Source organism: Botryllus schlosseri, chromosome 16 (assembly GCF_051294905.1).
Source record: "Botryllus schlosseri isolate E-star chromosome 16, Bs_hap1, whole genome shotgun sequence".
Classification (NCBI taxonomy): Eukaryota; Metazoa; Chordata; class Ascidiacea; order Stolidobranchia; family Styelidae; genus Botryllus; species Botryllus schlosseri.
The window spans coordinates 21,591,371-21,607,527 of record NC_137251.1 but is presented as its reverse complement, the minus strand read 5'-3'; the positions used below and the strand labels follow the sequence as shown (position 1 = coordinate 21,607,527).

At 38.9% G+C, this 16,157-nt stretch overlaps 2 protein-coding genes across 2 annotated transcripts; both read left to right on the top strand.

The window, feature by feature from the left end:
* The first annotated feature begins 213 nt into the window (after positions 1-213).
* LOC145458573 (uncharacterized) lies at positions 214-3,254 on the top strand. The gene has a single exon (XM_080336983.1). It carries the CDS (start codon positions 276-278, stop codon positions 1,077-1,079), a length of 804 nt encoding a protein of 267 aa, XP_080193109.1. The 5' UTR covers positions 214-275; the 3' UTR covers positions 1,080-3,254.
* Positions 3,255-3,583: 329 nt separating this feature from the next.
* On the top strand, positions 3,584-14,227 carry LOC145458572 (uncharacterized). Its single transcript, XM_080336982.1, has 3 exons — positions 3,584-3,752; positions 7,293-7,442; positions 11,088-14,227. Exons 1-3 carry the CDS (start codon positions 3,591-3,593, stop codon positions 13,737-13,739), a joined length of 2,964 nt encoding a protein of 987 aa, XP_080193108.1. The 5' UTR covers positions 3,584-3,590; the 3' UTR covers positions 13,740-14,227.
* The last annotated feature ends 1,930 nt before the right edge of the window (positions 14,228-16,157 follow it).

Genomic DNA, 16,157 nt, shown 5'->3' with positions numbered 1-16,157 from the left:
AGTGACTTTGATCTTAGATTGAAGAGTAGCTACTGATGCGTGTCGTTCGACATCCTCCTATCTGTTCATGACATCGCATTGCGTCTTATCGCATTGTACCTTGTGTATGACTTGCTCAGATGAAAAATAGAACGCAACGATAATAATATTAATATAATTATATTATAAAGAGTGGAGACTCTCTCTGTCTCTCTCTTATTTATTGGCCGGGGAACTCCCAAATCCGATATCACCACATTTAACTGCTCTGGCTCCGTCACGTCGCGGCAACCTCTATGTTCCGTACCACACCACAAGGAAGACAGGCCATGAGTTCCGTCGTTCGAACCAAGCGCTTCGATCCAAACCTGGAATCGACGAAGCTTAACAGATTGAACGACAAGTATTCCACAATTTTAGCGAAAATAAGTGCGTTGGAAGTGAAGAAAGCAGCCGTGCTAATTGCCATTTTTGAGTATCACGAAATACCTCATGTGATATTAACGGAGCGATCGCGAAATCTCCGCACGCACGCTGGTGATGTTTCACTTCCCGGGGGTAAAGTGGATGACACAGATAGCAGCGTTTCGGACGCCGCCCTGAGAGAAGCAGAGGAAGAAATTGGATTGCCTAGAAGTTGCGTCAAAGTACTCGGAACATCTTTTCCCGTTTACAGCAAGATCGCTAAAGTACTTGTTGTGCCGGTAATAGGATTTATTAGTAACATGTCTGATGTAAGACTATATTTAAACCGTTGTGAAGTTGAAAGTGTTTTTGCTGTACCTCTGACTGTATTTAGTGAAACTACCCACTATACATCTTATCGCAATACACGTTTTCCAAAGGTTGAATGGGATTGTTATAATTATTTCACTAATAACAAATTCGTCATGGATGAATCTACAACTATCCAAAAGCTGCTTGGTAATAAAAACACGTATAAGATATGGGGTATCACAGCTGTGATTCTAGATGTTTATTCTGCGATTGTCTTCAACCGCCAAGCGAGGATTACGATGCAGGATTTTGACACCAGTGCCTTGTTGCGCAAAATCCCTAAGCTGATCTCATCAGCAAAACTTCCTTCTGCAAAACTGTGAATGTAGCAGTTAGTTAATTGATTGATGATTTGGTTGTTGAATGCTGGCTATATGCTATACTTCTGTTAGCTATGTGCAATAAATCTTGAAACGCAAATCTAATACTGCACAATGCTCAGTAGGGTTTTTCAAAATAATTTTATTTCCAAATTCCAGGGATTCACTGGTTAAATTGTTAGGTTGCTTAAAACACACTGCTCAGAAAATTTGAATCAATTTCAACCAATGTACATCAATCCGTAGAAGCGAAGTCATTGGAGTTTTTAATAAAAATTCTGGGATTTCCCTCCATCAATGCTGTTATTGCAAATTTATCCAAAACTTTCAACTGCAATAAATTTGCTTTAACCTGTTGGAAGTGAGCTAAAATTGTTTTGCATTGTTGTTTCTGGCAACTTAACGATTTCATGGAGTTGACAGTCAAATTTGAGAGAGAGAGAGAGAGAGAGAATTTATTCGGTCCATGAACATTGATAATACACAGATAGATAAATACATAGCAAAGTATATATAATTCAGAACCAGGCTGTAGCGAAGGGATCGGGAGATCATCAAGTCAGCTACAGCCTGAAAGGCTGGTTGTAATATGAAACTTATCACATAATATAACACATTTGCAAGCAAAAAATATAACATATTCGCAATGTATCAGAAAGAATTTAAAAAAAAATTTATATAATAAATTAAAATAATTTATATAATAAATCAAAATATTTCAATTGGCTCTGCATCAGCTTCGACTGGTTGCAATTGAGCCAAATTTGGTGTGCAGCGTTTTTTTTAGACAACCTAACAATTTAATCACTGAATCCCCGGAATCCAGAAACAAAATGATATTTTTGAACAACCCTACTGCACAGTGCACAGTGATCGTAATGATTGCAGACAACTGGTCAATGCTTTCAAGTTAGAAATTAATGACGTCACATGATGCAGTTTATCTAATTTCCAGCATGTGTTAGTGTTGCCATCGAACATCATTTGGTATTGTGATATGTACTCAAATCTTTTGTTGAGATAATAAACACTTGCTTAGGGTGCGCTAGTGAATGATAAAGATATATCATGCTTGATGATATTTTGAGATGATGTACCAAGATGTTCTGATTTGATGATTTGTGACGTCATTGGAGATTGATCATTGTTGCGTTTGAAAGTGTTGGAATCAACAATTATTCAACTGACCAGTTTATGTAGACAGGTACAAAAGATTTTCTGTGTAATTAGTGTTCTTTTTGTGTGACATCTGTGCTTAGCGTTGCTTTTAGCGTTTCTATTATTATAATAATTTTTATACCATATTCTTCGAAGTTTGTTGTTGCCATTGTTACAATGCTAGGATCATATTTTGGCATCAGGAAAGGAGGACATTTTTTCAAAATTTTTAAACTTGAAATAACGGAAACAAATCTGAAAAATGGTTAATTTTCCCCATTTTGTGGTCGGTTGACTAAAAAAAAGGGTCAAGTTTCTCGCTCAGCTCCCGAAATACAATTTTTCTTTCACGTTTATCAGTTGGTTGACTAGCCTAATAAATAAATAAAGGTTAAGTTTTTGACTCAGCTCCCGAAATAGCCGTTGGAGCTTTACTTCAGTGCTGATTTACTGTATCTCAGTCGAATTTTGCCCTATATCTAACCAAAATCCTTGAAAAAGAGGACAAAATCTCAAAAAGGAGGACATTTTGGCATCCTCGGAGGACATTTTCAAAAACCTGAAAATTAGGACGTATGGTAACCCTATGCAATGCCAGTTTCATGGTCTGTGTTCCTGATTGTTACATGGTATTACTTTCTGTTATGAATCTGTTTGAATCCTTTTAGTGCGCTTATAACTCTTGATAAGAGACACCCGACAATTCTTCTAAGTAATAATGAATATATTATCGCAATGGATGTTGTGATTAATGCAATCTTGAAGTTCTTTACTGCGGACAGCTATTTAAATTTAAGACTCTATTGTTTTTAAGACAAGCGTTGTCGAAACTTAATTGCTCTACTAGGACCATGGCATATTTTATCTCCGGATAACTTGTGCTTGATGACATGTTGAACTCTTGGCCCATTGAAATGTGACGTTTTTGGATGACATGACTCATCTTCATTAGAAAGTTGTGTTGCACTACTTGAAGTGTAGTAATGTAGTGTATTATGATACTTCAGTACTCGTTTACAGTTCATGTAGGCCTACAGGAAATGCAATTCGGTTTTTCTGTGGAATGGTGACCAAAGTGCTGACTGAATCGTCGTTCCTATTCAGAACCGACAAACATCAGATTTGTGTTTGTGACTAATGAAAACATTGTTTCATGAAATTTCCAGGCTTTCTATTATTATAATTGCCAAACTAATTCGGCACATTGTTTGTATAGCCTACTTTAGCAACAACTTTCGTCCTTATAATGAATGATTAAACGATACCGTACCTAGCAAAGATGAAAAAGCAATTTAATCAGCGACTATTTTATTTTCTGTTCTCACAAATAGGCTCGTAGAAAACTTATTGACCGGAATGTCGGCAGCCAAAGCCAATTCTCTCATGAAAGTGAAGAGAAGGAAAGTACAAGTTTTGGATGAAGTCACTCCGTATGCAAAGTGGGAACGAGTGTTTGCCTCGAGAAAGCAGACGCTGATGCTGAAAGCGTGCGAATTGGAAATTTCGACCGGATCAGAAGTATGCAATAATATTTCTTAAAATGATGCGAATTAGGTCCTACCACACCCTGACTTGCCCGGCTTCCCCCAACGTTCGACACCCGAAGAACTCTAGATCAGTGGTTCTCAACCTTTCTGACCTCGCGGACTGGTAAAACTTCAAACAAATCTCACGTACCGCTGAACCTTCAAAAACTAAAATTTACCATAAATTTAATTAAGGCAACTCCATTTAACGATGTTTTCTGATGAACCTACTAGATATTCATTTATACGTGATTCTAATAAAGTTTCTGCAAAGCGAAGCTCTCGAAGTCTTGTTGAAGACCACTAAATTGATTAATTGTTCAGTGTCCATTGAGAGAAATGTAACTGAAGTTTGTTTAAAAGTTTAGAAGCGGAAGTTTGATAAAATTTCCGTGGTTTTCACAAATAAATTGTAGACTACTTTTTGACAGTTTCTTATAACACTTGCACCATTGTGACAAACGCCTGAAGTAGACCATGAACTCTCTATTACGACACTATGCAATAAATACGTTTTACACTTCAATATATTTAGAATAAATGTTTATTTCACCAATTGATGGACAAGCACACAACTTCTTGCATTTTGAAATTTCGTTATAACATTCTGATCGGCCGGCACCGGTTGAGAACTCCTGCACTAGAAGGTAGTTGCCTGAATGACGTCTTGACGCTGGCAACCACGTCGACGCACTGACAGACTCTGCTAACTAGATAATCCTAGTTGTATAATTAGGCGGGAGTGAAATGCCAGTACCGTAACCTAATTATAATCTAATATAAACCGGCAAACTGTCTCTGTGATCGATTTTTAATTCTAATTTCTGACATTCCATAAAATGCTACAGACAAACTGTATAGTACGGAACAGGGCAAACGTAGGGTGTACATCACCATCAATGCCGTGTGTTATGTATTTTGGTTGGATGAAAATGAAAACTCTCTCTCTACAAACATTTTCCATTCTCATGCTTATGCAAATGAACTCTGATTTGATGTGAACTGAACTTGATTTTATTTAAATTTTTTCTAATTCGAGAGTTAATTCAGCTTCTATGTTTTTGTGATTTCACTAATTCTACTTCTTCAGAATCTAGTTTGGAAAAGCCGATATGTTTCTAGTTGTCCAACTTTACACACTGATGCATTGATTTTGACTATCTGATGCCATCTTGGGCGTCAGCCATAAAGAAATCTGGGAGATTTCGATTTTCTGAAAAGAAATTTGAAAAATGTCGGTTTATAATACACCCAAGACATCCACTCGTTTTGTGAACCGTCGGAGAAATCGGTTAAATCAACCTTATGGCTCACTAGCAAGGCTGACGTCAAATTAGTTGTCAAATTTTATAAAAAGTTGTCCTCTAAACACCTTGGACAATTAGGCCTGCATCTTAGGTTATTTTGAAATTTTGACGGTCCACAAGATATCTTTTGTAATTTTACCGTTCCGTAAGCTAAAAAGTAGGGATGGTGCGAACCCCAAAAAGGTTGAGGTTTGTGTGAGCGTGAGCCTTTTTAAAGATTCTGTGTGAATGCGAACGTGAACCTTATGACTTCACGTGACGTTATATTGCCCATTCAAACCCTACTTTCCGGTCACAGAAGCCCCAGTGCCTAATTAAGTACTTGCTGACGTTTTAAATGTCACAAAAATGTATCAACTCGAGCAATCAAATGCTATAATTGGATGTTGTGTTATTGCGGGTCAAGCTCACAGCAGAGTCACTAAATATCCACAAACGGGAAGCTGAATATTTCGAGCGAACTTTTGTATCAAAGCCAATAAAATTTTCGAGATTGGCAAGGTCCATGTTCGTTTAGTGTTGATTTATTTATGCTGCCAGCGCCATGCATAAAGTGGTCCAAAGTTGAAATGCAAATAATTTCAATCAAAGATGTTATAATTAGAGCCCGACCGATATTGGATTTCTGAGCCGATACCGATAAGACCGATATCCAGTACCTCCACCGATAACCCCGATATATTCAGCCGATATTCAAAAGATATGGAATCTAGCTCAAGGCCCATATTTAACACCTCAGAGCATTTCTTTCAACAACTTTACAGCCATTGATATGCTTGAACATGAAATAAATGATCAAGGAACTATAAAAATGTATCAAAAGCACCAATCCAGCAGTTGCAGATTACAGTTCACGAAGCACAATTTCTCGGCCCTTTCTCCAAGGAGTGAACTTGTGTGGTCTTCCATAGATGATGTATATAGTACTTAACACAGTGAGCAGTCTTTCACTTGGTAGCATAGTTAGTGGCACAGCAGGAAATCTTTCTTCATTTCGGTTCCACCGCTCCCTTGCAGGGGATCTTTTCTTCAATGGTTTAACCAAATATTGATATTGATATTCTTCTGACAATGCACCTGGAGCCTTCAGCACATCATTAACAAATAGCTGATGAGAATGTGCAAAACAACTCAAATTGTCCACGTCTGCAACTGCTCCACCCATCCCCCATGGGCCTTTGACCAGCATTTCAACAATCAATTGATCAATATTTTACAGTCTTTTGTCAGAATTGGCCAATGTCATCATGGAATCAAAAATTTTCGTACCAATTACTGGCTTTATTCCACGTTTGCTTGATTTTCTTGCCCTCTATGCTCGCATATTTCCTATCATGGTGGCTCCGCAGCCGCAGGCCTCAGTCAGACGACTTCATACATTACTGGTATAATTAGCTCTGTTGGTACCGAACCGGGAAATATTTCGACGCGACGCTTTTCTCTATCATTACGAGGGTCAGTCCAGCATGATTGAAGTTCTCATTTCTCTTACTGATTGAAATCTTCTGCAGACAACTATCCATCCAGCTGCTCTCTGTCTTTGGTGATCGATTACTGCAGGGGGATTCCCACGAAGTCAGTGGGGCATAACGGTGGTTGGTTATCTATTAATTAGTTATTATTTATTTATTAGTTAGTTATTATCTATTAGTTAGTTAGTTATTAATATTCAGATAGACACGCCTACTGCCCTGTATGCAGTATGCACTATATGCAGCTTGGCCATTTATTTTTATAATTGACCGTCCTCACGTCTTTCACCGACTTCTCTTGACTCCCTGCCACCATGTTGTGACGTCACGAAAATGGCCGATATTTTTTTACCTTCAATGGCCGATACCGATATTTCTCTCCAAGCGTGATATCGACTCGATATTATCGGCGAGCCGATAATCGGTCGGGCTCTAGTTATAATGACATGTAATGACAAATGTAATATATGAAAAAGGTTCACAGTGCAGAACCTACCAAGGTTTGTTTGTGAACGTGAACCTCTAAATTTCTGAGGTTCACACACAGAACATAAACGTGAACCTCGCGTTCACTCCATCCCTACTAAAAAGGCGACTATTGATGTCCTGATATCTTTGTACGCCATGGTTTTGCCTCGTTGCAGTCTATTGTTTTATGTATCTATAAAATAGTGTACCACAGAACGAAAATACTGGCTATGATTCTATTAGGAAATGTTGATTCATAATAATGTCTGATATTATTCCTTGCAGGTTACAATTATAATTCGGAATAAATACGGGGATTCCTGTTGTTACACGGCTTCGGATGATCTCTACAAGAAACTTATGAAAACTCAAGTTATACTGCAAACCTGCTCCAGAGTCAATAATGAGGTTCTGTACAAGAATTATTACCGCATGGTGAGTATCTTCTTCACACGTTGAACGTTGTTGCGGGTGATGTGCTAGTATTATTCATGAATGTCCTGTCTATTCAAATCTGCTATAACTGGATGGAGCACAGTACTGAGCACAATAAAAGTAACCAAGTCAATTAGAACAATTATTTTTGCAAAGTGGTATGAGAAATGTTGAAACATGATTACTTCTTTAAAAAGCTGGATAGACTGATGAAAACTGATAGTTGCCAGCTTAACATTTGAAATTTAAGCACTTTCTAAAACAAAGACCAGTAATATCTGCGGTGTATTTCTGTCTGTTATTTTTGTAGTAATGTGAGCAATGTTCCTGCCATTGGATCAATAGGCCTATACCTGTAACAAATTAACCGTCACAACACCTTCTATTGAAATGATATTATTTGAAACTTGAAAAACTTTTTGTTCGCCATCATTTAAAGCAGGGGTCGCCTACTCAAAACAGAGCGCATTCCGCTTTTTAGATCGTGGGCAAGGTCCAAGTCGTTTTTAAGGCTCTCGGTCTTGACAATGTCTGGACCTTTACACATCAAGGCAATATGCCGAATAGGGCTATGACTTGAAAAAAAATTGACTGTAGCAGGAATTATTGAACATTTTGGTATAAAATAATAAAATTATAATTACCATATTTTGTTTAAATCGTAAAAAATGTCCTGCACAAACTGACTTCGATTTTCGACATTGGTCCATATATAGAAAAAATTTACAATTCAAAGGCTACTCTTTGCTACAAATTTAATCTTCCAATATTTGTCCTTTTGCGCTTCAGGTAAAGTTCTTCCGTCAATTCGACTTCCCTTTCTGCAATTATGTTAGTGCCAGGGACACGTACGGACTCATCCGACTTACAATGGGGTTTTAACCCTTTTAAAGGGGGGGGGGGGGGGTCACTGGTGACCCAAGTTCAAGTTCATCTCTCAATTTATCCAAAGATATATGTCGTAGCGGGTACTTTTGGTTTCTATGGAAAGCCAGCTATCTTCTGATTTATAGAATACCTAATTTTAAGGTATTAGGCATCACAATTTTCTAGCACCGACTTTCAACATGAGGAGTTCGGTCGAATATACGCATGCAGAAAAGAGTGGTTATTTCCAGATATTTTCCAATTGGGAAATATAGTCATAAATTCTGGCAGAACATCAGAAGTCGACTTGTACGGTATTCTGCGTAATTTTTCACCGTTTCGAATATCAAACCTTGTTCTGGGGAGTTTTCTGAGGGCGTTTGTAAATTATGGTCACGCTTCGGTGATTTTCAAGAACACAGTCAAGTTAAAGTCCAAGTTCGTGACGGAATATGAGGCATAAACTGGTTAACTATGCCTGCAAATGGTTGGATATGACAAGAGAAAGTATACCACATTGTTTCATGCCATTAACTGGACGGTAGAGGTTCGATTTGATATTGATCGTGAACTTGACCATTATGACCACTCACTGATCACGCCCATCTGGCGAGCCGCGCGGTTTACGGCTACGGTTGACGGCTTGTTCGAAACCAGGCAACGATGCCTACGCACTGAGGCATGATTGTTGACTCTCTGACGCCATCCTGGGGGTCAGTCTTGAAAAATGAGAGAGAGAAAGAGATTTTTCAGAAAAAGTTTGGTTATTTAGACTTATAAAAAACCTTAGACATGTCATGGGGTGTCGATCGACGCCGGAAACGGTAGAAGGCGATACTCGCCCACTTCTAAACTGAAACAGCTCCGATTCAATATTGGTGAGGCCACGGTATGAATTTGAAAAGTGATGGTCAGTTCTGCAAAAATTGACCCCCCGTTAAAAGGGTTAAGGCACTTTATCGCTACAGGACATTCGAGCTCAAAGATAGCAGCAAATAATCTTTGGTATATTCTAGATCCCGACCGATATTGGATTTTTGGGTCGATACCAATAAAACCGATATCTCACACCTTGGCCGATAACTCCAATGCATTCAGCCGATATTCCAAAGAAGTGAAGCATACCATAATAGGCACATTTTCAAATCTTCAGAGCATTTATCTGAACAGCTTTAGAGCCATTGTTATACTTGAACAATGAACATGAAATAAATTAGAAAGGCTGCATCTGGTCACCTGTGAAGTGTAAGCTTTTTGAAATATATCAATCTCAGTCTAGAGCAGTGGTTCCCAACATGGGCGATTTGTCGGTCTAGGGGGCGAAAATAACGAAGGGGGCAATCGCGCAATAAAACGGCTATTTTGGAGGCAAGTCGAAGAAATTACCTTTTTTTAGTCAACTCATGAAAATTTAGCTGTAAAAGTGTAATTTCGAGGTCAAGCCTTTTTTTATTCAACTTGCCGGTGATTACAGTTTGTATGCCCATTTTTCGGTTTGGGGGCGATGATCGGTGTGGAGCTTGAAAAGGGGGCGATGAGTCAAAAAAGGTTGGGAACCACTGGTCTAGAGGTCAAAGATTATAGTTTTCTTGCTTCCTACCGCCATGTTATGACGTCACCAAATTGCCGATAATGTTTCACCTCCAATGGCTGATACTTAAAATTCTTACAAAGTGTGATATCGTCTCGATATTATCAGCGAACCGATAATCGGTCAGGCTTAGTATATTCCACCTTTAGACATCTGGTTAGAATACCAGGCTTCCTGACACACGTTTGCGATGAATAAGCATGATATCTCCAGAGTTACTCTTGATCTGGGGATTTGGAAGTCCGCAATCATGACCTTTAAGCTCAATCTCACATTGTGTAGAGATGTAGGATTATGCCATTTGAATAGAGGTAATCTACTATTTTCTTTCAAATAGCGGCATGCTCCGCACAGCTCAAAGATGAACTTAATATCATCCCACCAACCTCAGTTTTCTAATATTTCCATCCGAATTTCTGGATTGTTGGATTGTACCAAGTTTTTGTAATGTTAGGCCACATCATCTTCAAATTTGTAGCTGAGAGTTGGATTTGTTGAAGACGTTGGATTGAAGAACTCTGACATAGCCTATGCTTTAAGACTCGATAATATGATGTTGACAACCAATATATTGTGGTTTACGAAAACCCTTGCTCATCATTGCGTTTTGCAATTTCACAACAACGCCGTCCGGTATCAACAGATGCTGCGTCACATATGATATGACATTTTGAAATTTTCCCCTGCATCATACCTTGAATCGCTTTTCCAGACCGATCAAAATATCCTTCATACAGAGAAAACTCAAAAATTTTTGAGCGGGAGGTTTTTGTTTAAACAGTCTCAACTTTTGTGAACTTTCAAATCAGGACACAAAAGTTCATCAATTGCGACTACAGGACATAAAAAATTTTGATTTTTCTTTCAAGTCATACCGGTGACCCTAATGCTAAATCATATCAGCTGATTCTCCATAGCCGATGCCGTTTCAGCTAGTGAGGAATAGTGAAGTGATGTTGGGCACAGGAGAATAGCGTATTCTGAACAATAACGCCAATATTTCAGCATTTCAAAATGATTTACTAAGCTTTGTTCTTAAATAATCAGATCGCTATCCCCCTACATTTTGTCATGAGTGTTGGCATTATTGTGAATAATTATTACTTGAAAGGCTTGGCTGCTGCTCTCAGTCCCATCTAATTTTATTGTGCGCATTTATAGTTGTTCATGTTGATGTTTCTTCGCAGACTGGTATTCATCATAAATCACTGGACATCAATTCATCTCCTACTTTGTCTGTAACACAGTCCGACTCATCTCCGATATTAATTCCCGACGAAGAGGAAAGTTGTGAAGCTTCAAGCACATCCGCAGAAGCTTCTCCAAAGCCAAATGTTGAGGCTGCGTGTAGGAGCAAAACCATAAATGGCAGTGTGGGGACTCTAAAAAGAACTGATGAAACTATGAACAAAGCTAAACAGCCAGATAAGGAAAAAAGGACTCTCCGATCAAGCAATGTGGTCGAAGTCCCACAAAAAGAAGCAGTGATCTGTAGTGGGACAAAAAACATTCTGAAGCAGTATAGATCTCCAACTGTGGTGCTGGAAAGAATGACAGTTCGACCTGTGAACACATGGGAAAACACAACCGTAAAGTTGTCTGGACATGACACAGCAAAACCGGAACCAAGGCGTTTAACGTCATGCGGCGGATGCAAAGACCTTAATACTTCCGGTTCAAAAATCCCACCCAAAACTCCATCTGTAATCGGCTTTGCGACAATATTGAAAAATGCAACCGAAAAGCACTCACGCCACGACGCACCAAAACCAGAACCTAGTCGTTCAGCATCATGTGATGACAGCTCTGTTACTAGTACTGCCAGTACAAAATCTCTAATCAAATCTCCGTCTACAATCGACAAAATGTTGGAAGCTACAGTCCAAAAGTACTCTCAACACGACACAGCAAAATTGGAGCCGACTATTACAACGTCATGTGATAGCAGCGCTGTACCTACTACTGCCAGTAAAAAATCTCTAACCAAATCTCCTTCTACAATCGACAAAATGTTAGAAGCTACAGTCAAAAAGTACTCTCAACACGACACAGCAAAATTGGAGCCGACTATCACAACGTCATGTGATAGCAGCATCGTTACTAGTACTACCAGTACAAAATCTCTAACCAAATCTCCTTCTACAATCGACAAAATAATTGAAGCTACAGTCAAAAAGTACTCTCAACACGACACAGCCAAACCGGAGCCGACTATTTCAATGTTATATGATAGCAGCTCTGCAACTACTACTGCCAATACAAAATCTCCAATAAAATCTCTGAACAAGCATGTCATACAGACTAAGACAAGAAATTATGAAACTCCATCGTCTGAAATCATGGATGATACCGATAAAAGTAACAAATCTTCCTTTAAAAGAATGGCAATCAAAGTTTCCACACCAAAACAAACACTGGAAAATCGTTCATTATCTTTGAAAAACAATGCTAACATTAGAACGGCAAGTGTGGCAGCGCCACAGAAAGACACCAGTCACACAAAATCAAACAGTAACTACTCTTCCAAAATTCAACAGCAAGTTTCAAGATATCTGAAAAAGAGCGAAATGATTGCGGCGGAAAGTGTGAAAAAACCTGTACATATTATATTTGACGACAGTGACGATGAGCCTATTGTCGCCGCTAAGGAAGATTCGAGTGAAAACAATGTTCTCAAAGTTAGCTCTGACTCTGATTCCGGTACCAGCTCTAGTTCGTCATCTGGTTCTGATTATGATATTTCTAACTCGACCAACGGTAATCGCACGATCCTCACAACAACAGTAGAAACTCTAACGAGTATCATTGCCGAGAATAAAATACCGAAATCTCGAAAGAGAGTCGTCGAAACTGTACCAAACTCTTCTGATTTACAATTGTCGAAAAAGACCAAGACCGACGGTAATGACTCGTCTTCCAAGATGAGTCAAAAGCAGCCCAAGTCACCGCTCGTCAAATTGTCAAAGCAAAAGAGCCCTTCCCAGTTAAAATCAGAGTCTGCTGACTCTGAATCTTTGCGTGGCGAAGCAGTCAGCAAAAATGCTCTGTCGAAAATAGAACTTTGCTCTAACTCTGGTGCTTATGATCGACCGAAAACGAGCGAGTCTTCAAACCTGAAAAAACATGGAAAACAGACGACCAGAAAGTCATCAAAGATGAAGTCTGAAAAGACTAAAAAATTTAAGTGCGCGAAAACAGATACCGGGGAAAAACACAATGTTATTTCCAAAAAAAGCAACAAAATACCCAAAAAACGCTTGAGTGGTTGTCGAAAAGTTCCAGAAAATCAAGAACAGGTAAATGAAAAACAAAAAAGTACCAAGATCGAAGACGCTGATAGAGATCTCTCCGACAAGTCAAAAAATCAAGAACAGCCGACAGAAAATTGCAAGAATCCGATCCGAGCGAAGGAGAAAAATGTTATGACAACTGGTGCTGATCATACTGACGAAGCCCACGCTTCCAAAACACAATCTGTGAACCAGCAACATGTCCGCCCTTCTTCACCGAGAAACGCGGATAATAGCTTCCGCCCTACAGGCCCGGTAGCTTTTGACAGCGAAACGTCCACTGTAAAGATTGAAAATATAAAGATTGAGCCCCAATTTGACAGAAATATATATTGGAACGATTGGAAGTCTAACTGCGGAGAGTACTATCGTGATCGAGGTGTCAGGACGACTGCCGTCCATGAGGTACATGACTCGAAATCACATCCGAATCGAATAGGCTCTTACCATCCGACCCACGGACCAAACACACCGATGGAAAGAGAGCGAAAGTTTTTTTTTGAAATGTTTTTATGCTCTAATGTTGATTCTGATCTGATTTCTGAATAGTGCAAAACGTGCCAAGCTTGCTGTACAGACATTTGCCATTATCTTGTTGATGAGAATGAACTGTAATTTGCTATGAACTTAAGTTGATCCAATTTCGAAGTTTTCGCGAATCTAGTAAGTCTAATCTAATTTGAAAAAGCTGCCTAGCCATAGTTCTAATTGTAATGTAATTTGGAAAGCTGAATATTTTCTAGTTTTCCAACTTTGCCTGGGCTGTGTCTGTTTAAATTTAGATAATTCTGAAGACCAATAGGATATTTTCAACTCCAGATACCTTGAGTGCGGTTTTTCTTTGCCCTAAAAAACAGAAGAATTGGTACTGAAAAATGATAATTTTGACAAAATTTTGCCCTCGAGTATTGAAATTAGGCATTGCTGCAAATCATGTTGGAACTGAGTGCTTTTCTATGTTGTTTTTCGTTAGAACTTATGTACTGAATGTCCTCGCGCTGTAACTTGGCAAGAATAAAGAAAAACGTTCAACAGAAGCAGTTGTTTGCTGGCAGCGTTGAAGTTCGAGTTATGCTGCTGGCGTGTCAGTGACAAACCTGTTGCTTTATACCGACAATTGTCTGCATCGCCCAACGTCGAGAACCACTGTCATATAAGGAAGGAAAGGAAAGGACGTAGTTTATTTTTGTCCTTTTTGCGGCATATACACCGACTCATGATATACATACACACGATCTGCGCATATGCATACCATGAGTGCATGATGTGCATATAAGGACCAACCAATGCCGACCACACTGCTAAGATTCCATGAGATATCGGCGTGAACTTGGAAAAACTTCGCAACTCGGTGTTGGGATGACTCGAGTCGACTTTTTGGTATGACTTGACTCATCGCTTCAGAAATGTGAATTGACTCGTGACCCGGAGCAAATTTCACGAGTCAATTTCAAGTCATCAGGTGTCGATTAAATCTCTGTATCTTGTACACACCAGAGTTGGATCAATTGTAATTTGTAATTGAGCTGAATGTAATTAATTACATTTTTCAATGTAATTGTAATTGAAGCATTTTTATTTTGTGTAATTGTAATTTGACAAAAATTTTGCTCAATTACAATTTCAATTACATTAAATTGCTATTGAGACCTGACAAGCACAACATAAAATAATTGACTCATAATGCATTCTCTTTAAATGTCGACAAGGAAGTTGGTGGATCCATTCGCGGAACCCCTTGACTGCGCCCTTGCGGGCGAAGTTTTTTATTTTTACCTCGGCTGCCATTGTATACAATTATTAGATTACTAACCAATGGATGGATTCGCAACACGTGACTCATGATTGAATACGCCGAGAAGCGAACTGCTGAGTCGGCTAAAAGCAGCAGAATTGATAGTCCCATAGCTGGCGATCTAAGCGTCGAAATTTGATATGTATGGTCCGAATCGAAAGCTATAGTGTCGAACTGATTCCGCAATAAAAGTATATTTCCAGGCAATGGTACCATCCCAAAATAGTCGTGAAAGTCTGGGAATCAGCATTGTTCTGAACAATCGCTGGGCGTAATTGGTCATTGTTGTGGTCATGCTGCTGCGGCGCTCTCACTTTTCAGAACAGTCGGCCTTAAACGGCTATTTTGGAGCAGTTGCATTGCCCTGACGAGATTTTAATTTGTATTTTCGGAATTAGTGCATCAATAGCTTACAATAAAGACCATATGCATCAAATTTGGACGCTTGGATCGCCAGCTCTAGGACGACAAAGTTTGCTGCTTTTAGCCGGCTCTGCAGTACGTTTGTCGGTGCATTCATCCGTGACTCACATCTTGCGCATCTATCCGTGGGTTGGCAATCTACAATACGATTTCAGATCACGATGCTGCATCGTTACTGTTGTAATGTGAATGATTGATGATTAATTGATTGTGCTAGACAGCAACCTTTAGTGTTGCACCTATTCGTTACTGTGCACTAGGGCTGTTCAAAAATAACTTTTTGCTTTGGATTCCAGCCATTCACTGATTAAATTGTCAGGTTACCCTATGAAACGCTGCACACCAAATTTGGTTCGATTCTATCAAGTATAGGACTCCGCAGATCCAATTAAAATTTTTAATTTATTATGGAAAATTTAAAAAAAAAATTCTCAATTTTCCTGCCAATCCCGTGAAATTGTTGAGCTGTCTTCAAAGACGTTGCAAAACAAATTTGAGTCAATTCCGACCAGTAGAAGCGGAGGTATGTAAGTTTTTCGTTGATAAATCGCGGATTATCCACCAATCAAGGATAATCCGAGAAATTTCAACGAAAAACTCCAATAACTCCGCTTCTACTGGTCGGAATTGACTCAAATTTGTTTTGCAACTTCTTTGAAGACAGCTCAACAATTTCATGGGGTTGGCAGGAAAATTTGGAAATTTTCTTTTTTGAATTTCCCATAATAAATTAAAAATTTTAATTGGAT